Source organism: Microcaecilia unicolor, chromosome 1, assembly GCF_901765095.1.
Source record: "Microcaecilia unicolor chromosome 1, aMicUni1.1, whole genome shotgun sequence".
NCBI lineage: Eukaryota > Metazoa > Chordata > Amphibia > Gymnophiona > Siphonopidae > Microcaecilia > Microcaecilia unicolor.
This window is the reverse complement of record NC_044031.1, coordinates 464475753-464498175: the sequence shown is the minus strand read 5'-3', so window position 1 is coordinate 464498175 and position 22423 is coordinate 464475753. Positions and strand designations below refer to the sequence as shown.

The following is a 22423-nucleotide window of genomic DNA, read 5'->3' as shown; positions in this document are numbered from 1 at the left end:
TGAGTGGGTCTCCACCTGTCTCGTGGCCTCCTGTTATGCAGTCCCTGAGGAGGCGTGAGGATTCCACATCATCCTCATTTGTACCGAGGAGTCTCAGAGATGGGCGTCAAGCGAAGGCGAAGAAGCACCATCATCGATCTCCTCTCCTTCTACACACGGTGCCGGGAGCTCCGGGGTGTCGAGGGACTCGGCACCCGAGAAGCATCGGCGCCAGGAGGACCGCTCCTCCTCTATACAAGAGGTGCCAATTAGTCGGTCTCCTGGCAGCCCGGTACCTGCTCCCAAACCTCGGCAGATTCTGCCACCGGTTGTTCCACCGACCCCGCAGCCTTCTCTGATGGCGGCTCTCGACAAGCACATCCAGGCCCTGCTTCCAGAGCATCTGGAAGGACTGCTGCGCCAGTCTGCTTCGGTGTCGGGGGTGCTTGCGCCTTCCGTAAAATCAGCTGCAGCAGCGTCTGGCCCTTCACCTATGGTGAGGTCCCTGTCCTCGGTGCCGTTTGCGGCATCGGTGTCGGCTGCCACCCAGGTCGACTCCCCTTCAACGTCAGTGGAGGAAGCTTCGCCGCAGTCCAGGCAGGAGTCGGCCTCTTCACATCACCATCAAGGACATCAATCCTTGGCATCGAGGCAGGCTCAGTCTCGGAGTGCTCTGAGAGAGGTCTTCACATCGCCATCGAGGATGTCGATCCTCGACATCGAGGCAGGCTCAGTCTCGGAGTGCTCTGAGAGAGGTCTTATCCGATACTGAAGAGGAGTGTTCGTGGGAGTCAGAGGAAGATCCCAGGTACTTTTCTACTGATGAGTCCTATGGGATTCCCTCTGAACCTTCTCCTCCACCAGAAATGAGACTAACTCCTCCGGAGAGTCTGTCCTTTACATCTTTTGTCCGGGAAATGGCTACGGCTGTTCCTTTTCCTACGGAGGTTGAGGATGAGCCCAGGGCTGAGATGCTCGAGGTCCTGGACTATCCTTCTCCACCTAGGGAGGCTGTGATGACTCCTCTACATAAGGTACTAAAGGAAGTCCTTATGCGGAACTGGTCGCACCCTCTGGCTGATTCCCAGTATTGGATCCATTGTGAACCTGGGTTGATGAGGTCTCAGTTACCCCACAATTCCATGGTGGTGGACTCCGCCCTCAAGAGAGCCAAGAGTATTAGAGACTATGCCTCAGTGCCCCCAAGCAGAAAAGCTAGGACATTGGACTCTTTTGGGAGGAAGACGTATCAGGCCACTATGCTTGCCACCCAAATCCAATCCTACCAGCTCTTCATGAGCATCCACTTGCGGAACTCGGTGAGGCAACTGTCTAGCTTGGTTGACGCCCTCCCTCTGAAGCAATCCGAGCCTTTTTGCTAGGTGGTCAGGCAGCAGAAGGCGTGTCGTAAATTCCTGGCCAGGGGCTCTTACGACTCTTTGTGGCATCCAGAATTGCTGGTCAGGGCATAGTGATGCGCAGACTTTCATGGCTGTGTGTCTCTGACCTCGATCATTTGGTCCAGCAGCGGATGTACCTTGCCAGGGGGGATAACCTTTTTGGTGAAAAAGTAGAGGATCTTGTTGACCAGATCAAGAAGCATAATGACGCTATGGATTCTCTCTGCCGCCAGGTGTCTTCTGCTACAACCTCCTCAACTAAGAGGTATTTTGGGGGGGGGTGGGGGGAGAGGAGTGCTCCCTATTCCTATGCTAGGCGTCGGTACACTCCGGCTTCCCAACAGCCCTACCCAGGCTCAGTCCCAGCGCGCTCGTTCTCCTCAACAACGTGCGCCTGATGCCCCAGCAAAAGCAAGGGACGAGCTTTTGACTAGCTCCAGTTCAGCATAGCCGCGGTAAAAGTGTCCGTTCCGGACGACTTGCCGGTTGGGGGGAGATTAATGTTTTTTCACCAAAGTTGGCCTCTGATAACCTCCGACCAGTGGGTTCTTCAAATAGTCCGGTTAGGATACACCCTCAAGCTGGAATCCAAACCTCCAAATTGCCCACCGGGAGCTCATTCTTACAACTCCCAGCACAAGCAGGTACTTGCAGCGGAACTCTCCGCCCTTCTAAAGGCCCATGCGATCGAACCCGTTCCACCAGGGGAAGAAGGGCTGGGATTCTATTCCAGGTACTTCCTTGTGCAAAAGAAAACAGGGAGGATGTGTCCCATCCTAGACCTAAAGGTCCTGAACAAATTTCTAGTCCGAGAAACGTTCAGGATGGGTTCCCATGATTCAGAAGAACAATTGGCTATGCTCTATGGACTTAAAGGATGCTTACACACACATCCTGATACTTCCAGCTCACAGGAAATATCTTCGATTTTGGCTGGGAACATAGCACTTTCAGTACCTTGTACTGCCCTTTGGCCTGGCGTCTGCGCCCAGAGTGTTTACAAAGTGTCTAGCTGTAGTCGCAGCATCGCTAAGCAGACTGGGAGTGCATGTGTTTCCTTAGCTCGATGATTGGCTGGTGAAGAGCACCTCGGAGGACGGTGCTCTGAAGTCCATGCGAATGACTATTCTGGTGCTAGAGCTACTGGGGTTCGTAATAAATTACTCCAAGTCCCATCTCACTCCTGTACAAAAATTGGAATTCATTGAAGCACTGCTGGACACACAGACAGCTCAGTCTTATCTTCCCAAGACAAGGGCAGACAACCTCCTGTCCTCAGTGTCCATGGTTCGAGCGTCTCACAGATCACAGCTTGGCAAATGTTGAGACTTCTGGGTCACATGGCCTCCACAGTTCATGTAACTCCCATGGCACGTTTACACATGAGATCAGCTCAATGGACCCTACCTTTCCAGTAGTATCAAGCTGTGGGGGATCTGGAGGATGTGATCCAACTCTCCATAGATTTTCAAAATTCTCTTCAGTGGTGGACAATCCAGTCCAATTTGACCATGGGACGACCATTCCAAATTCCTCAGCCATAAAAAGTGCTGACGACAGATGCATTCTTCCTAGGGTGGGGAGCTCATGTAGATGGGTTTCACACTCAAGGAGCCTGGTCCTTCTGGGAAGCAGGTCTTCAGATCAACCTCCTGGAATTGCGAGCGATTTGGAATGCTCTAAAGGCTTTCAGAGTCAGGAAGCTGTTCAGATGTGGCTTCGGGCACACCGTCACAGCATGTTTCTCCAAGCTACTTATCTAGCAGGTGTAAACAACAGTCTGTCCGACAGACTGAGCAGGGTAATGCAACCTCACGAGTGGTCACTGAATATGGGCATGGCCTGCATGATCTTCCGAGTGTGGGGCACCCCCTCAGTGGATCTTTTTCCCACTCAGATCAATCACAAGGTCAGATGCCTTTCTCCTTCACTGGGGAGAAGGCCTTCTGTATGCATATCCTTCCGTACCTCTAGTAGGGAAGACTTTGCTGAAACTCAAGCAAGACTGCGGAACCACGATCCTCATTGCACCCTTCTGGCCACACCAGATTTAGTTCCCTTTTCTTCTGGAGTTGTCCTCCAAAGAACCGTGGAGATTGGAGTGTTTTCCAGCCCCCATCACCCAGAATGAGGGGTCGCTTCTTCATCCCAACCTCCAGTTTCTGGCTCTGACAGCCTGGATGCTGAGAGCTTAGAATTTGCCTCCTTGGGTCTTTCAGAGGGTGTCTCACTGCTCTTGCTTGCTTCCAGTAAAGATTCCACGAAGAGGTGCTACTCTTTCAAATGGAGGAGGTTTGCCATTTGATGTGACAGCAAGGCCCTAGATCCTCTTTCTTGTCCTACACAGACCCTTCTTGAATACCTTCTACACTTATCAGAGTCTGGTCTCAAGACCAACTCCCATAAGGGTTCACCTCAGTGCAATTAGTGCTTATCATCAACATGTAGAGGGTAAGCCTATCTCTGGACAGCCTTTAGTTCGCTTCATGAGAGGTTTGCTTTTGTCAAAGCCCCCTGTCAAACCTCCACCAGTGTCATGGGATCTCAACGTCGTTCTCACCCAGCTGTTGAAAGCTCCTTTTGAGCCACTGAATTCCTGCCATCTGAAGTACTTGACCTGTAAGGTCATTTTCTTGGTGGCCGTTACTTCAGCTCGTAGAATCAGCTTCAGGCCCTAGTGGTAGATGCACCTTATACTAAGGTTCATCGCAACAGAGTAGTCCTCCGTACGCACCCTAAATTCCTACCGAAGGTGGTATCGGAGTTCCATCTGAACCAGTCAGTTTTTTTCCCCGACCTCATGCCCACCTTGGCGATAGCAGTTTGCACACCTTGGACTGCAAGAGAGCACTGGCCTTTTACGTGGAGCAGACAAAGCCCTTCAGACAGTCCGCCCAGCTTTTTGTTTCTTTCGATCCCAACAGGAGGGGAGTCATCGGGAAAACGCACAATCTCAAATTGGCTAGCAGATTGCATTTCCTTCACTTATGCCCAAACTGGGCTGACTCTGGAGGGCCATGCCATTGCTGCGTCGGTGTCTCACTTAGTCAGCCTTCATTGAAGAGATGTGCAAGGCTGCAACGTGGTCATCAGTCCACACATTCGCATCTCACTACTGCCTTCAGCAGGATACCCGACGCGACAGTTGGTTTGGGGAGTCAGTGCTGCAGAATCTGGGATTTAGAATCCAACCCTACCCCCATAGGCCCGTTTTTATTCTGTTCCAGGCTGCACTCTCAGCTAGCTGTATATAGTTTCAGGTTAATCTGTGTTACGTCCTCGTCATTGCAAGGCCCAATTGACCAATGTTCATTGTTTTGAGTGAGCCTGGATGCTAGGGATACCCCACGTGTGAGAACAAAGTAGCCTGCTTATCCTCGGAGAAAGTGAAGATACTTACATGTAGCAGGTATTCTCCGAGGACAGCAGGCTGTTCTCACAAACCCTCCCACCTCCCCTTTGGAGTTACTATCATTTTATTTGCTTTTTCATTTAACTGAGGAGACGCGCTTGCGCAGCGAGCGGGAGGTTAGTCTGCTCCGCATGCATGCTAGAAGACTCTGGCAAAAGTTTATTTTTTGCTCTTGCAAAATGCCGTTTCCCGGGCCAACGCGGATGTCGACCCACAGGTTAGAACAATCATCCTGCTGTCCTTGGAGAATACCTGCTACAGGTAAGTATCTTCGCTTTTTCAACATAGTAGAAAAAGTGTTATCCTGCTTCTACATAAGGGATAGAACTGATCAGTGAAAAATATGCTATGACAGTGCCATTGCTTTAATTTGTTCATTGTCATCAAAGAATCCTTATCACTATGAGACTTAGCATCCTTTTTGGTTAAAGGAGGTAATCATAATTAGAATATATTTACTGCTTTGTGAAAATGGAGGAGTCTCAAAAACCTCCTCTTTTCTTTCCTCATTGTTTTGTTTCTTTTAAGTCTCAATAGAAAATTAAATTTTACATCTTTTTGAAATCGTCTATTTAATTTTTGGTTGTATATTTCAAAGGAGTAAATCCCATATCAATATCTGCAAATAGGTGGGAAAATGTGGGATACAAGTGCAATAAATAAATAATCTTTAAAAATAATGTATAAGTATAGATAACTGTTTATGGCTACTTGATTGAATTTTTACTCACCAATCAAAATGAAGTTTATTTCTAAAACCACTAAGACTTGATTTCATAGCAGTACTGTAATAAAATGATTTCAGAGTGCACCAGTACTGTGCAGTTCAGTCAGAGCTTAAAATATTATTTATTTTTTTTACAAGCACTTCATTCCACTTAGCCTAATATTTGTCATCATTTGCTCATTTCTGATCTGAAAACATAGTAACATAGTAAATGACGGCAGATAAAAAAAAAACCTGTACAGTCCATCCGGTCTGCCCAACAAGATAAACTCATTTTACTTGGTATGCGATACTTTATGTGTATACCCGAGTTTGATTTGTCCTTGTCATTCTCAGGGCACAGACCATAGAAGTCTGCCCAGCACTGTTCTTGTACTAACAGTTCTGAAGCTAATGTCAAAGCCCCTTAAAATTTATACTCCAGCCCATCCATATCTATTCAGTCACGATCAGGGCACAGACTGTAGAAGTCTGCCCAGCACCGGTTTTGTTTCCCGATTACTGGCATTGCCACCCAATCTCCACTAAGATTCCATGGATCCATTCCTTCTAAACAGGATTCCTTTGTGTTTATCCCAAGGATGTTTGAATTCCATTACCGTTTTCATCACCACCTCCCGCGGGAGGGCATTCCATGTATCCACCACCATTTCCTTGAAAAAAAAAAAAAATACTTCCTGACATTACTCCTGAGTCTGCCCCCCCTTCAACCTCAATTCATGTTTTCTAGTTCTACCACCTTCCCGTCTCAGGAAAAGGTCTGTTTGCGGATTAATACTTTTCAAATATTTGAACGTCTGTATCATGTCACCCCTGTTTCTCCTTGCCTCCAAGTTATACATGTTCAGGTTGGCAAGTCTGTCCTTGTACGGTTTACAACACAAACCCCATTCCATTTTTGTAGCTTTTCTTTGCACCGCTTCAAGTCTTTTTACATCTTTAGCAAGATACGGCCTCTAAAACGATACAATACTCCAAGTGGGGCCTCACCAACAACTTGTAGAGGAGCATCAAAACGTCCTTTTTTTCTGCTGGTTATACCCTTCTCTATGCAGCCTAGCATCCTTCTGGCCACGTCTGCTGCCTTGTCACATTGTTTCTTAACCTTCAGATCCTCTGACACCAATACCCCAAGATCTCTCTCCTGAGTTGAGCTTACTGATCTCTCCCCTCCTATCTGATATCTCTCTTTTGGGTTTCTGCACTCCATCACACTGCATTTCTTGGCATTAAATTTTAACTTAGATTAATACACTCTAATACCCGAAACGAGCTAAGTAGCAACATCTGTTCAACATTCCTGTAATTTTTTTGGATGCAATAGACATATTTAATAACAGCTTTATACATTATGTAATAGAAAGTAGGAGAAGGAGGTGGTGTGCGATGATGTTTTAAAAGGGGTTTAAAGCAGTATATACTGCGAGTGAGTCCTGTGGACATAACCCCCTCCACTGAGCACTATTAGCATATTTAAAACAAAAAAAATTGTGTTTCACAGTGCACTGTTATATTTTTAGTTTACTTTTTAAGTGTGAACAGGTTTCTTGATATATCACTTAGATCAATTAAATTTTAACTGCCAGACCCTCGAACATTCTTCTAACATTTGGAGATCCCTTCTCATTGTTTTTACTCCCTCCAGGGTATCCACTATATTGGTTATCTTCATGTTATCTGCAAAAAAGCAAACCTTTCCTTCCAACACTTCAGCAATATCTCTCACAAATATATTAAACAGAATTGGGCTCACACCGACCCCTAAGGAACACCACTGCTCACCTTCCTTTCCTCCGAGCGGATTCCATTTATCACCACCCTCTGCCACCTGTCAGTCAACCAGTTTCCTATCCAGTTTTGGTCCTAAGTTAAGCCTTCTCAGCTTATTCAGGAGTCTTCTGTGGGGGACCGTATCAAATGCTGTGCTGAAATCCAAGTAGATTACATTTAACATATGTCCGTCACCTAGTTCTTTGTTCACCCAATCAAAGAAGTCGATAAGATTTGTTTGGCAGGATTTTCCTTTGGTAAAGAGAAGAGGCGGCTGAGGGGGAGATATGATAGAGATCTATAAGATAATGAGTGGAATGGAACGGGTCGATGTGGAGCGTCTGTTTACGCTTTCCAAAAATACTAGGACAAGGGGGCATGCGATGAAGCTGCAGTGTGGTAAATTTAAAATGAATCGGAGGAAATTTTTCTTCACTCAACGCGTAGTTAAACTCTGGAATTCCCTGCCGGAAAAAATGGTTAAGGCGGTTAACTTAGCAGACTTCAAAAAAAGGTTGGACGGCTTTCTGGAGGAAAAGGCCATAGAATATTATTGAATGGACAAGGGGATAATACAGTATTTCTAGGAGGGCGGGACAAATTGCTTGTTCTTTTGACCACTGTCGGTGACAGGGTGCTGGGCTCGATGGACCCTTGGTCTGTCCCAGCATGTCGATGCTTATGTACTTATGTAAAGCCATGTTACCTCGAATCCTGTAACCTGTTGGCTTGTAGAAAGTTAACTATCCTTTATCTCAGCAGCAACTCCATTTTTTTTCCTACCACTGATGAGAGACTTACCTGTCTGTAGTTTCACACATCTTCCTGTCTCCAGTTTTGTGAAGAGGGGACCGCATCTGCTCATCTTCAGTCCTGCGGAACCTCTCCGGTATCTAAAGATCTCTTAAATAAATCTTTGAGGTCCCGCCAGGACCTCTATGACCTCCCTCAGTATCCTGGGAAGTAGGCCATCTGGCCCCATAGCTTTCTCCACCTTTAGATTCTCAAGTTGTTTATAAACTCTTTCTTCCATAAACGGCGCAAAATCCACTCCAATCCCAGATATTCCCTCGACAGCCAACCACGGTCCTTCTCCAGGATTTTCATCCGTGAACACTGAAGAGAAATAATTGTTTAGCATGTTCGCTTTATCCTCATCACTCTCCACATAGCCATTCTCATTATCTTTCAGTCTTGCAATTCCATTCCTATCTTTTCTCCTTTCTCCAATATATCTTAGTAGTAGTAATATCTGAAAAAGGTCTTGCCATCTCTCTTTACATCTTCAGCCATTTTTTCTTCTGCTTGTGCTTTCGCTAGCCGTATTTCCCTCTTCGCTTCTTTCAGTTTAATCCGATAATCTTTTCTGTGATTTTCTCGTTACGTTCTTTTGTATTTCTTGAACAAAGCCTCTTTTGCTCTTATTTTTTCAGCTACTTGTGTGCAGAACCATATAGGCTTCCTGTTTCTCTTGTTTTTGTTTAGTTTCCTCACGTAAAGATCAGTTACCATATTTATAGCAGCCTTTAGCTTTGACCACTGATTTTCCACTTCTCCTACACCTTCCCATGCCAACAGCTCCTTCTTCAGGTATTCCCCCATTTTATCAAAATCAGTACGTCTGAAATCCAGTAGTTTGAGTTTTGTGCGTCCGCACTCCGCCTTTGTCCTTATATCAAACCATATTGTGTGATGATCACTATTACATAGGTGGGCACCCACCCGGATATTGGAAACCCTTTCTCCGTTTGTGAGCATTAGATCCAGCATCGACCCTTCCCTCGTGGGTCCCGTCACCACTTGTCTGAGCAAGGCACTTTGACAGGCATGCACAATCTCCCTGCTTCTTTCCGATTCTACAGACAGGACGTTCCAATCCACATCAGATAAGTTGCATCCCAACAGTAGCACCTCCCCTTTCATACCAATCTTTTAAATATCTTCTATCAGATCCTTGTCTAGCTTCTCCATTTGTGCTGGAGGTCTGTAGTTAACCCTCGTGTGGATACAGGTTCCATCTTCTCTTTCCAGGATGATCCATAAAGCCTCCTCTTCTACTTCTATCCCTCTGCCTGTCGGCGTACCTCAGGGTTCTGTTCTTGGTCCCCTCCTCTTTTCTATCTACACTTCTTCCCTTGGTTCATTAATCTCATCCCATGGCTTTTCCTACCATCTCTATGCTGATGACTCCCAAATCTACCTTTCTACCCCTGATATCTCACCTTGCATCCAAACCAAAGTTTCAGCGTGCTTGTCTGACATTGCTGTCTGGATGTCTCAACGCCACCTGAAATTAAATATGACCAAAACCGAGCTTCTCATTTTCCCCCCCCCCCAAACCCACCTCCCCGCTCCCCCCGTTTTCTGTTTCTGTTGATGGCTCCCTCAATCTCCCTGTCTCCTCAGCTCGAAACCTTGGGGTCATCTTTGACTCTTCTCTCTCCTTCTCTGCTCATATCCAGCAGATTGCCAAGACCTGTCATTTCTTTCTTTACAACATCCGTAAAATCCGCTCCTTTCTTTCCGAGCACTCTACCAAAACCCTTATCCACACCCTTGTCACCTCTTGTTTAGACTACTGCAATCTGCTTCTTGCTGGCCTCCCACTTAGTCACCTCTCCCCTCTCCAGTCGGTTCAAAACTCTGCTGCCCATCTCGTCTTCCGCCAGGGTCGCTTTACTCATACTACCCCTCTCCTCAAGACCCTTCACTGGCGCCCTATCCGTTTTCGCATCCTGTTCAAACTTCTTCTACTAACCTATAAATGTACTCACTCTGCTGCTCCCCAGTATTTCTCCACACTTGTCCTTCCCTACACCCCTTCCCGTGCACTCCGCTCCATGGATAAATCCTTCTTATCTGTTCCCTTCTCCACTACTGCCAACTGCAGACTTTGCGCCTTCTGTCTCGCTGCACCCTACGCCTGGAATAAACTTCCTGAGCTCCTACGTCTTGCCCCATCCTTGGCCACCTTTAAATCTAGACTGAAAGCCCACCTCTAACATTGCTTTTGACTCGTAACCACTTGTAACCACTTGCCTCCACCTACCCTCCTCCCTTCCCATTCACATTAATTGATTTGATTTGCTTACTTTATTTTTTGTCTATTAGATTGTAGCTCTTTGAGCAGGGACTGTCTTTCTTCTATGTTTGTGCAGCGCTGCGTACGCCTTGTAGCGCTATAGAAATGCTAAATAGTAGTAGTAGTAGTCTTCCTTTCCCCAGGTTACCCGCATTTCAGCCGCTCTGATATTGTCTCTCACATACAGCGCCATTCCTCCATCTCTTCGGCCCTCTCTATCCTTCCTAAAATCATGTCTCTGTAATAGCAACAATATCCAAGCTTTTGTCAAACATCAGGGCTTGCAAGTCTTGAACCTTTTTACTTAGACTGTGAGCATTTGTTCTTATTGCTTTCCATGTGCTTAGTGAGTTTAGGTGATTTTCTATATTTAGATGATCTTTTCCTCTGCCATGTTTATTTTGGAGTGACTTTCTGAATTCCCTTGTTTCCTTTTGTCACCCCACCCTCTAGTTTAAATGTCTAGAAACATACCCTCTGAATTTGTCCCCAAGGATCCTTTTTCCCGTCACAGAAAGATGTAGCCCATCATTACAGTACAGCCTGTTATTTTTTCCACTTACTACCCCATGCTCCTGTGTATCTAAAACCACCTTCTTTACACCAAGACTCAAGCCACTTATTGAATTCCACTGTTTTGCGTAGTCTTTCCTCTCCTTTCCCCCATGTAGGAATTACTTCAGAAAAAACTGCAGTCCAAACCAAAGAGTCAGTCTCTCTGCAAGTGAAAAGACAGGTCTATTTTTTCTTCTTCTTCTTAATAGGGTAGAATAGAAGGAGGTAAAGTAAGCAGTTTGTCAGGTAGATATTAAGAGCAGGACATAGGTAACATCAGTTTACAATCAAACCAAGTCTGAAAATGCCCAGCTTAATTCAGACAGCTCTCAAGGTGTAAACTAAGTGTTCTGTTTCTTTTTTTTCTTTTAAAGCTAGTCAAAAAAGTATTAAGTTAGTTCAATAAAAAGGCATCTTATTTTCTTTTTTAAAATTTCTATTTATTACACGTATCCTAATAAATCTTGCTCTTGGCGAATTAAAGTAGAAAACACATAACATATAACCTTTTGTCTAAGATGCAAATAAGCCTAGATTTATTTTTTTTTTAACTCTACACAACTGGGAAAGAAAGCACTTTCAGCATTTTTGTTTTCTCTTCACATATAGATAATGTGCAAGATGGCTTCTTTGGTGGGTAAGGACATCACAGAGAGACTCATTCTTCCTCGGTTCTGTGAGATGTGCTGCGACTGCAGAATGTTCCATGTTCGTAAGGTGCGATTGACTTGACTTTGGAACACAGTGTGATAATGTTTTGCTGAACTTGCAAAGTTTGAAGACATGGCTTGGTCCATTGGTCTTAGACTTCCTGGTTTCTGGTTACAAAGAATCTTTAACCTAGGGTTATTGAAATATGTAACTTTCTCTTTACCATTTATGCCATATTGCATTGAGCTGTACCACTTCAGTTTCATGACGCATGTGCTTCAGTTTGTTTTGAATGGGTACTTTATTTCAGGAAATAGCTACCTTTTTCAGCCCTTTGGTACTGATTATGCAGTGCTGGCCCAAGATGATGCCCTTTGTATGAAGTTGGGGGTTAAGGGAATGAAATAATATAATATATGAAGGGTCTCATACATCAAGATATTCATAATTTTGTGTGGTTTTAGTAAATATAACTGCTAATCTGCAGAGCTTTCACACGGAGGAGAGGCGCTCTCATGTCAGTGCAGGGGGCCCGGCACGGAGTGGGGAGGGAGCGGCAGCGAGGAGGGTAGCTGGACTTGGGGGAGAGAGGAGGGTTGTTGGACATGGGGGGAGGGCAGGGAAGAGAGCGGGGGGGGGGGGGGGGAAGCCAAGGGAAAGAGGAGGGTTGCTGGATATGGGGGGAGGGCAGGGGAGAGAGGAGGGTCGGTGGACGGGGTGAGGCCAGGGGAGACAGGAGGGCTGCTGGACATGGGGGGGCGAGGGCAGGGAAGAGAGGAGGGTTGCTGGAAATGGATTGATGGAGGGGAGGGCAGGGGAGAGAGGAGGGTTGCTGGACATGGCGGGAGAGCATGGGAGACAGCAGGGTTGGTGGACGGGGGGGGAGGCCAAGGGAAAAAGGAGGGCTGCTGGACATGGGGGGGAGGGCAGGGGAGAGAGCAGGGTTGCTGGACATGGATCGGGGGAGGGCAGGGGAGAGAGGAGTTTTGCTGGACATGGATGGATGGAGGTGAGAATTATTACATTTTGCAAAACACAAATCTCACCCGTTTTAACGGACTTAACAGCTAGTTAGATATAATAGGCATCTCTGAGATCTGGTGGAAGGAGGATAACCAGTGGGACACTGTCATACCGGGGTACAAATTATATCATAGTGATAGGGTGGATCGAATTGGTGGAGGGGTCGCATTGTATATTAACGAAAGCCTTGAATCAAAAAGATTTAAAATTCTGCAGGAAACAAAACACTTCTTGGAATCACTGTGGATTGAAATTCCATGTGTAAAGGGGAAAAGGATAATGATAGGAGTGTACTACCATCCGCCTGGCCAGGATGAACAGACAGATGCAGAAATGTTAAAGGAAATTAGGGACGCAAACAAACTGGGCAACATAATAATGGGTGATTTCAATTACCCCGATATTGACTGGGTAAATGTAACATCGGGGCATGCTAGAGAGGTAAAATTCCTTGATGAAATCAAGGACAGCTTTATGGAGCAGCTGGTACAGGAGCCGACGAGAGAAGGAAAAATTCTAGACCTAGTCCTTAGTGGAGCGCATGATCTGGTGCAGGAGGTAATGGTGCTGGGGCCGCTTGGCAACAGTGATCATAATATGATTAGATTTGATATTAGCTTTGAAGTAAGTATACACAGGAAATTAGCGTTTAACTTTAAAAAAGGAGACTATGATAAAATGAGAAGAACGGTGAAAAAAAAAACTTAGAGGAGTGGCTGCGAGGGTCAAAAATTTACATCAGGCGTGGATGCTGTTCAAAAACACCATCCTGGAAGCCCAGGCCAAATATATTCCACGTATTAAAAATGGAGGAAGGAAGACCAAACGACAGCCGGCGTGGTTAAAAAGTGAGGTGAAGGAAGCTATTAACTAAAAGAAAATCCTTCAGAAAATGGAAGAAGGAACTGACTGAAAATAATAAGAAACAGTATAAGGAATGTTAAGTCAAATGCAAAGCACTGATAAGGAAGGCTATGAGGGACTTTGAAAAAAAGATTGTGTTGGAGGCAAAAACACACAGTAAAATTTTTTAAAGGTATATTAAAAGCAGGAAGCCGGCAAAAGAATCGGTTTGGACCACTAGATGACCGAGGAGTAAAAGGGGAGATCAGGGAAGACAAAGCTGTAGTGGAGAGATTAAATGAATTCTTTGCTTCGGTCTTCACCGAGGAAGATTTGGGTGGGATACCGGTGCCAGAAATGGAATTTGAAGCTGACGAGTCGGAGAAACTTAATGAATTCTCTGTAAACCTGGAGGATGTAATGGGGCAGTTCTACAAACTGAAGAGTAGCAAATCTCCTGGACCGGATGATATTCATCCCAGAGTACTGATATAACTGAAAAATGAGCTTGCGGAGCTATTGTTAGTAATATGTAATTTATCCTTAAAATCAAGTGTGGTACCGGAAGATTGGAGGGTGGCTGATTTTTAAAAAAGGTTCCAGAGGAGATCCGGGAAATTATAGACCGGTGAGTCTGACGTCGGTGCCGCGCAAAATGGTAGAGACTATTATTAAGAACAAAATTACAGAGCATATTCAAAAGCATGGATTAATGAGACAAAGTCAACATGGATTTAGTGAAGGGAAATCTTGCCTCATCAATCTACTACATTTCTTTGAAGGGGTGAACAAACATGTGGATAAAGGTGAGCCGGTTGATATTGTGTATCTGGATTTTCAGAAGGCGTTTGACAAAGTACTGCATGAAAGACTCCAGAGGAAATTGGAGAGTCATGGGATAGGATGTAGTGTTCTATTGTGGATTAAAAACTGGTTAAAAGATAGAAAACAGAGAGTAGGGTTAAATGGTCATTCTCCGAGGACAAGCAGGCTGCTTGTTCTCACTGATGGGTGACGTCCACGGCAGCCCCTCCAATCGGAAACTTCACTAGCAAAGGCCTTTGCTAGTCCTCGCGCGCTCATGCGCGGCCGTCTTCCCGCCCGAACCGGCTCGTGTTCGTCAGTCTTCTTTTGTCCGCGCTCGGTACGGTCGTGTTTTCGCCGTGTCGTGCCCCGCAAAGTCGACCTCGCGCGTTCTCTTTGTGTTAAAAAAAAAAAAAAAAACCATTCTGTGTGTGGAAAGGGACTCTTCGGTCTCTTTTCCCCCGATATTTCCAGCTTTTTCGCCCCGGTAAGTTTTCTTTCGTCGTTGGGGTAGGCCGCTTTTAGGCCTCGGGTCGAAGTTTTCTTCCCCTTGTTTTTGTGGTGCCTTTTCCGCCATTTCGACTTTTGATTTCGCCGGCTTGATTTTTCCGCCCATGACATCAAAGTCTCCCAGCGGCTTCAAGAAGTGCACCCAGTGCGCCCGGGTCATCTCGCTCACTGACAGGCACGCGTCGTGTCTTCAGTGCTTGGGGGCTGGGCACCGCCCGCAGGCCTGTAGTCTGTGTTCCCTTTTACAAAAGCGGACTCAGGTAGCGAGATTGGCCCAGTGGAACGTTTTGTTCTCGGGCTCTTCGTCGACATCGGCACCGGGGGTATCGAGTGCATCGACGTCTTCAGCGTCCAGACCTTCATCCTCGGCGGCCAGTGCATCAAGTGCATCGAGGCATCAGCCCTCTGCATCGGCGCTGAGACATCGGACAGCTGCGTCGACGTCGGTGGTACCGGGACCTTGTCTGCTGATGTCGTCGGACGGTGGTGCTTCGTCTGGAGTGCAGGTGAGGGCTCTCCATTCCCCTGCTGGTGGCGGTGAGCCTTCGGGTGGGTCTCCCCCTACCCTGAGGGCTCCTGCGGTACAGCCCCCCCGAGACCGACCTCCTTCGGCCTCGGCCCCAAGGAAGCGACGGCTGGATTCTACGTCCTCCTCATCGGTGCCGGGATGCTCCGGTGACATGCTTCGTTCCAAGAAATTGAAGAAGCATCGTCATCGGTCTCCTTCCCGTGTCGGCACCGAGAGCTCTGGGTCGCCGAGGGAGTCGGCACCCAGTAGGCATCGGCACCGAGAGGACCGCTCACCCTCTGTTCAGAAGGTGTCGATGCGCTCCACTCTGGACAGCCCGGAACAGCCTCCACGCATGGAACAGGTTCTGACGTCGACGCCTGCATCGACCTCCATGCCTTTCTCTGCAGCTGCTCTGAACGAGAGCCTCCGGGCCGTCCTCCCAGAGATTCTGGGAGAGCTCTTGCGCCCTACCCCTCCGGTACCGGCGGTGCTTGCGCCACCGGTACCGTCGAGTGTGGCGCCGGCTGGTCCATCGCCCGGGGTGAGGTCTCCGGCGTCGGTGCCGCGTGCGGTACCGGCTGCCGCCGCCTCCCAGGAGGGCTCCCCGACTACGTCGGCGGAGGGAGCTTCGCCGATGCGGGCGAGGGAGTCTACCTCTCGACGCCCCCATCGTGGACGTGGCTCCACAGAGTCGAGTCGGGCACGGTTGCAGACACAGGTCCGTGAACTTGTGTCTGACACCGAGGGTGAGGCCTCGTGGGAAGACGAAGGAGACATCAGATATTTCTCTGACGAGGAGTCTGAGGGTCTTCCTTCCGATCCCACTCCCTCTCCTGAGAGACAGCTTTCTCCCCCCGAGAGTCTGTCTTTCGCTTCCTTTGTCCGGGAGATGTCTACGGCCATCCCCTTCCCGGTGGTTGTGGAGGACGAGCCCAGGGCTGAAATGTTTGAGCTCCTGGACTATCCTTCTCCACCTAAGGAAGCGTCCACAGTACCCATGCATCATGTCCTCAAAAAGACATTGCTGGCGAACTGGACCAAGCCTCTAACTAATCCCCACATTCCCAAGAAGATCGAGTCCCAGTACCGGATCCATGGGGACCCAGAGCTGATGCGCACTCAGTTGCCTCATGACTCTGGAGTTGTGGATTTGGCCCTAAAGAAGGCTAAGAGTTCTAGGGAGCATGCTTCGGCGCCCCCGGGCAAGGACTCTAGAACCTTGGACTCCTTTGGGAGGAAGGCCTACCATTCTTCTATGCTCGTGGCCAAAATTCAGTCCTACCAGCTCTACACGAGCATACACATGCGGAACAATGTGCGGCAGTTGGCGGGCTTGGTGGATGCGCTCCCCCCTGAGGAAGCCAAGCCTTTTCAGGAGGTGGTCAGGCAGCTGAAGGCGTGCAGAAAATTCCTGGCCAGAGGGGTGTATGACACCTTTGATGTTGCGTCCAGGGCCCCGCTGCTCAAGGTGTGGTGATGCACAGACTCTCATGGCTGTGTGCCTCCGACCTGGAGAATAGAATCCAGCAGCGGATTGCGGACTCGCCTTGCCGTGCGGATAATATTTTTGGAGAGAAAGTCGAACAGGTGGTAGAGCAGCTCCACCAGTGGGACACCGCATTCAACAAGTTCTCCCGCCGGCAGCCTTCAGCCTCTACCTCTACAGGTAGAAGATTTTTGGGGGGAAGGAAGACTGTTCCCTACTCTTCTGGCAAGCGTAGGTACAATCCTCCTTCTCGACAGCCTGCGGCCCAGGCTAAGCCCCAGCGCGCTCGCTCTCGTCAGCAGTGTGCGCCTCAGCAAGGCCCCTCGGCTCCCCAGCAAAAGCAAGGGACGAGCTTTTGACTGGCTCCAGCAGAGCATAGCCGACATCCAAGTATCAGTGCCGGGCGACCTACCAGTCGGGGGGAGGTTAAAAGCTTTTCACCAAAGGTGCATAAGTACATAAGTAGTGCCATACTGGGAAAGACCAAAGGTCCATCTAGCCCAGCATCCTGTCACCGACAGTGGCCAATCCAGGTCAAGGGCACCTGGCACGCTCCCCAAACGTAAAAACATTCCAGACAAGTTATACCTAAAAATGAGGAATTTTTCCAGTCCATTTAATAGCGGTCTATGGACTTGTCCTTTAGGAATCTATCTAACCCCTTTTTAAACTCCGTCAAGCTAACCGCCCGTACCACGTTCTCCGGCAATGAATTCCAGAGTCTAATTACACGTTGGGTGAAGAAAAATTTTCTCCGATTCGTTTTAAATTTACCACACTGTAGCTTCAACTCATGCCCTCTAGTCCTAGTATTTTTGGATAGCTGTGAACAGTCGCTTCACATCCACCCGATCCATTCCACTCATTATTTTATACACTTCTATCATATCTCCCCTCAGCCGTCTCTTCTCCAAGCTGAAAAGCCCTAGCCTTCTCAGCCTCTCTTCATAGGAAAGTCGTCCCATCCCCACTATCATTTTCGTCACCCTTTGCTGTACCTTTTCCAATTCTACTATATCTTTTTTGAGATACGGAGACCAGTACTGAACACAATACTCCAGGTGCGGTCGCACCATGGAGCGATACAACGGCATTATAACATCCGCACACCTGGACTCCATACCCTTCTTAATAACACCCAACATTCTATTCGCTTTCCTAGCCGCAGCAGCACACTGAGCAGAAGGTTTCAGCGTATCATCGACGACAACACCCAGATCCCTTTCTTGATCCGTAACTCCTAACGCGGAACCTTGCAAGACGTAGCTATAATTCGGGTTCCTCTTACCCACATGCATCACTTTGCACTTGTCAACATTGAACTTCATCTGCCACTTGCACGCCCATTCTCCCAGTCTCGCAAGGTCCTCCTGTAATCGTTCACATTCCTCCTGCGACTTGACGACCCTGAATAATTTTGTGTCATCGGCGAATTTAATTACCTCACTAGTTATTCCCATCTCTAGGTCATTTATAAATACATTAAAAAGCAACGGACCCAGCACAGACCCCTGCGGGACCCCACTAACTACCCTCCTCCACTGAGAATACTGGCCACGCAATCCTACTCTCTGCTTCCTATCTTTCAACCAGTTCTTAATCCATAATAATACCCTACCTCCGATTCCATGACTCTGCAATTTCTTCAGGAGTCTTTCGTGCGGCACTTTGTCAAACGCCTTCTGAAAATCCAGATATACAATATCAACCGGCTCCCCATTGTCCACATGTTTGCTTACCCCCTCAAAAAAATGCATTAGATTGGTGAGGCAAGACTTCCCTTCACTAAATCCGTGCTGACTTTGTCTCATCAGTCCATGTTTTTGTATATGCTCTGCAATTTTATTCTTAATAATAGCCTCCACCATCTTGCCCGGCACCGACGTCAGACTCACCGGTCTATAATTTCCCGGATCGCCTCTGGAACCTTTCTTAAAAATCGGAGTAACATTGGCTACCCTCCAGTCTTCCGGTATTACACTCGATTTTAGGGACAGATTGCATATTTCTAACAGTAGCTCCGCAAGTTCATTTTTTAGTTCTATTAATACTCTGGGATGAATACCATCAGGTCCCGGTGATTTACTACTCTTCAGCTTGCTGAACTGACCCATTACATCCTCCAAGGTTACAGAGAATTTGTTTAGTTTCTCCGACTCCCCCGCTTCAAATATTCTTTCCGGCACCGGTGTCCCCCCCAAATCCTCCTCGGTGAAGACCGAAGCAAAGAATTCATTTAATTTCTCCGCTACGGCTTTGTCCTCCTTGATCGCCCCTTTAACACCATTTTCGTCCAGCGGCCCAACCGACTCTTTGGCCGGTTTCCTGCTTTTAATGTATCTAAAAAAGTTTTTACTATGTATTTTTGCTTCCAACGCTAATTTCTTCTCAAAGTCCTTTTTTGCCCTCCTTATCTCCGCTTTGCATTTGGCTTGGCATTCCTTATGATCTATCCTGTTACTTTCAGTTGGTTCTCTTCTCCACTTTCTGAAGGATTGTTTTTTGGCTCTAATGATTTCCTTTATCTTACTGTTTAGCCACGCCGGCTGACGTTTAGTCTTTTTTCCCTTTTTTCTAATACGTGGAATATATTTGTCCTGAACCTCCAGGATGGTGTTTTTAAACAGCATCCACGCCTGATGCAAGTTTTTTACTCTGCGAGCTGCTCCTTTCAGTCTTTTTTTCACCATTTTTCTCATTTTGTCGTAATCACCTTTTCTATAGTTAAACGCTAGCGTACTTGATTTCCTAGTTTCACTTCCTTCAATGCCAATATCAAAACCGATCATATTATGATCACTGTTATCAAGCGGCCCTCTCATAACCTCCGATCAGTGGGTTCTTCAAATAGTCCGGCACGGGTACACCCTCAATTTGGCTTCAAAACCTCCAAATTGTCCACCGGGAGCTCAATCCTACAGCTTCCAGCACAAGCAGGTATTTGCAGAGGAACTCTCCGCCCTTCTCAGCGCCAATGCGGTCAAGCCCGTGCCATCCGGGCAAGAAGGGCTGGGATTCTATTCCAGGTACTTCCTTGTGGAAAAGAAAACAGGGGGGATGCGTCCCATCCTAGACCTAAGGGCCCTGAACAAATATCTGGTCAAAGAAAAGTTCAGGATGCTTTCCCTGGGCACCCTTCTACCCATGATTCAGCAAAACGATTGGCTATGCTCTCTGGACTTGAAGGACGCCTATACACACATCCCGATACTGCCAGCTCACAGACAGTATCTGCGATTTCAGCTGGGCACACGGCACTTCCAGTACTGTGTGCTACCCTTTGGGCTCGCCTCTGCGCCCAGGGTGTTCACAAAGTGCTTGGCTGTAGTAGCAGCGGCACTTCGCAGGCTGGGGTTGCACGTGTTCCCATATCTCGACGATTGGCTGGTGAAGAACACATCCGAGGCAGGAGCCCTGCAGTCCATGCAGATGACTATTCGCCTCCTGGAGCTACTGGGGTTTGTGATAAATTATCCAAAGTCCCATCTTCTCCCAGTGCAGAAATTCGAATTCATAGGAGCTCTGCTGGATTCTCGGACGGCTCGCACCTATCTCCCAGAGGCGAGAGCCAACAACTTGTTGTCCCTCGTCTCGCGGGTGCGAGCGTCACAGCAGATCACAGCTCGGCAGATGTTGAGATTGCTGGGCCACATGGCCTCCACAGTCCATGTGACTCCCATGGCCCGCCTTCACATGAGATCTGCCCAATGGACCCTAGTTTCCCAGTGGTTTCAGGCTGCTGGGGATCTAGAAGACGTGATCCACCTGTCCACGAGTTTTCTCAAATCCCTGTATTGGTGGACGATTTGGTCCAATTTGACTCTGGGACGTCCTTTCCAAATTCCTCAGCCACAAAAAGTGCTGACCACGGATGCGTCTCTCCTGGGGTGGGGAGCTCATGTCGAGGGGCTTCACACCCAAGGAAGCTGGTCCCTCCAGGAACGCGATCTGCAGATCAATCTTCTGGAGTTACGAGCGATCTGGAACGCTCTGAAGGCCTTCAGAGATCGGCTGTCCCACCAAATTATCCAAATTCAGACAGACAACCAGGTTGCCATGTATTACGTCAACAAGCAGGGGGGCACCGGATCTCGCCCCCTGTGTCAGGAAGCCGTCAGCATGTGGCTCTGGGCTCGCTGTCACGGCATGGTGCTCCAAGCCACATACCTGGCAGGCGTAAACAACAGTCTGGCCGACAGGTTGAGCAGGATTATGCAACCTCACGAATGGTCGCTCAATTCCCGAGTGGTGCGCCAGATCTTCCAAGCGTGGGGCACCCCCTTGGTAGATCTCTTCGCATCTCGAGCCAACCACAAAGTCCCTCAGTTCTGTTCCAGGCTTCAGGCTCACGGCAGACTGGCATCGGATGCCTTCCTCCTGGACTGGGGGGAGGGTCTGCTGTATGCTTATCCTCCCATACCTCTGGTGGGGAAGACTTTGTTGAAACTCAAGCAAGACCGAGGCACCATGATTCTGATTGCTCCTTTTTGGCCGCGTCAGATCTGGTTCCCTCTTCTTCTGGAGTTGTCCTCCGAAGAACCGTGGAGATTGGAGTGTTTTCCGACCCTCATCACGCAGGACGAAGGGGCGCTTCTGCATCCCAACCTCCGGTCCCTGGCTCTCACGGCCTGGATGTTGAGAGCGTAGACTTTGCCTCTTTGTGTCTGTCAGAGGGTGTCTCCCGTATCTTGCTTGCTTCCAGGAAAGATTCCACTAAGAGGAGTTACTTCTTTCTGTGGAGGAGGTTTGCCGTCTGGTGTGACAGCAAGGCCCTAGATCCTCGCTCTTGTCCTACACAGACCCTGCTTGAATACCTTCTGCACTTGTCTGAGTCTGGTCTTAAGACCAACTCTGTAAGGGTTCACCTTAGTGCAATCAGTGCATACCATTACCGTGTGGAAGGTAAGCCGATCTCAGGACAGCCTTTAGTTGTTCGCTTCATGAGAGGTTTGCTTTTGTCAAAGCCCCCTGTCAAGCCTCCTACAGTGTCATGGGATCTCAATGTCGTTCTCACCCAGCTGATGAAACCTCCTTTTGAGCCACTGAATTCCTGCCATCTGAAGTACTTGACCTGGAAGGTCATTTTCTTGGTGGCAGTTACTTCAGCTCGTAGAGTCAGTGAGCTCCAGGCCCTGGTAGCCCAGGCCCCTTACACCAAATTTCATCATAACAGAGTAGTCCTCCGCACTCACCCTAAGTTCTTGCCAAAGGTTGTGTCGGAGTTCCATCTGAACCAGTCAATTGTCTTGCCAACATTCTTTCCCCGTCCTCATTCCTGCCCTGCTGAACGTCAGCTGCACACTTTGGACTGCAAGAGAGCATTGGCCTTCTACCTGGAGCGGACACAGCCCAACAGACAGTCCGCCCAATTGTTTGTTTCTTTTGATCCCAACAGGAGGGGAGTGGCTGTGGGGAAATGCACCATATCCAATTGGCTAGCAGATTGCATTTCCTTCACTTACGCCCAGGCTGGGCTGGCTCTTGAGGGTCATGTCACGGCTCATAATGTTAGAGCCATGGCAGCGTCGGTAGCCCACTTGAAGTCAGCCTCTATTGAAGAAATTTGCAAAGCTGCGACGTGGTCATCTGTCCACACATTCACATCTCATTACTGCCTGCAGCAGGATACCCGACGCGACAGTTGGTTCGGGCAGTCAGTTCGTCAGAACC

At 48.0% G+C, this 22423-nt stretch overlaps 1 protein-coding gene across 4 annotated transcripts in view; it reads left to right on the top strand.

Annotated features, from left to right (window-relative positions):
- The window catches only part of PPP4R1 (protein phosphatase 4 regulatory subunit 1), a 309323-nt gene that overhangs the window by 134806 nt on the left and 152094 nt on the right, over positions 1-22423 (top strand). For all 4 annotated transcript variants that reach the window (XM_030213410.1, XM_030213404.1, XM_030213420.1 and 1 more), the window contains one exon: positions 11535-11642. In XM_030213410.1, the coding sequence (XP_030069270.1) occupies positions 11535-11642 (108 nt within the window). The remainder of the gene's footprint in view (positions 1-11534; positions 11643-22423) is intronic.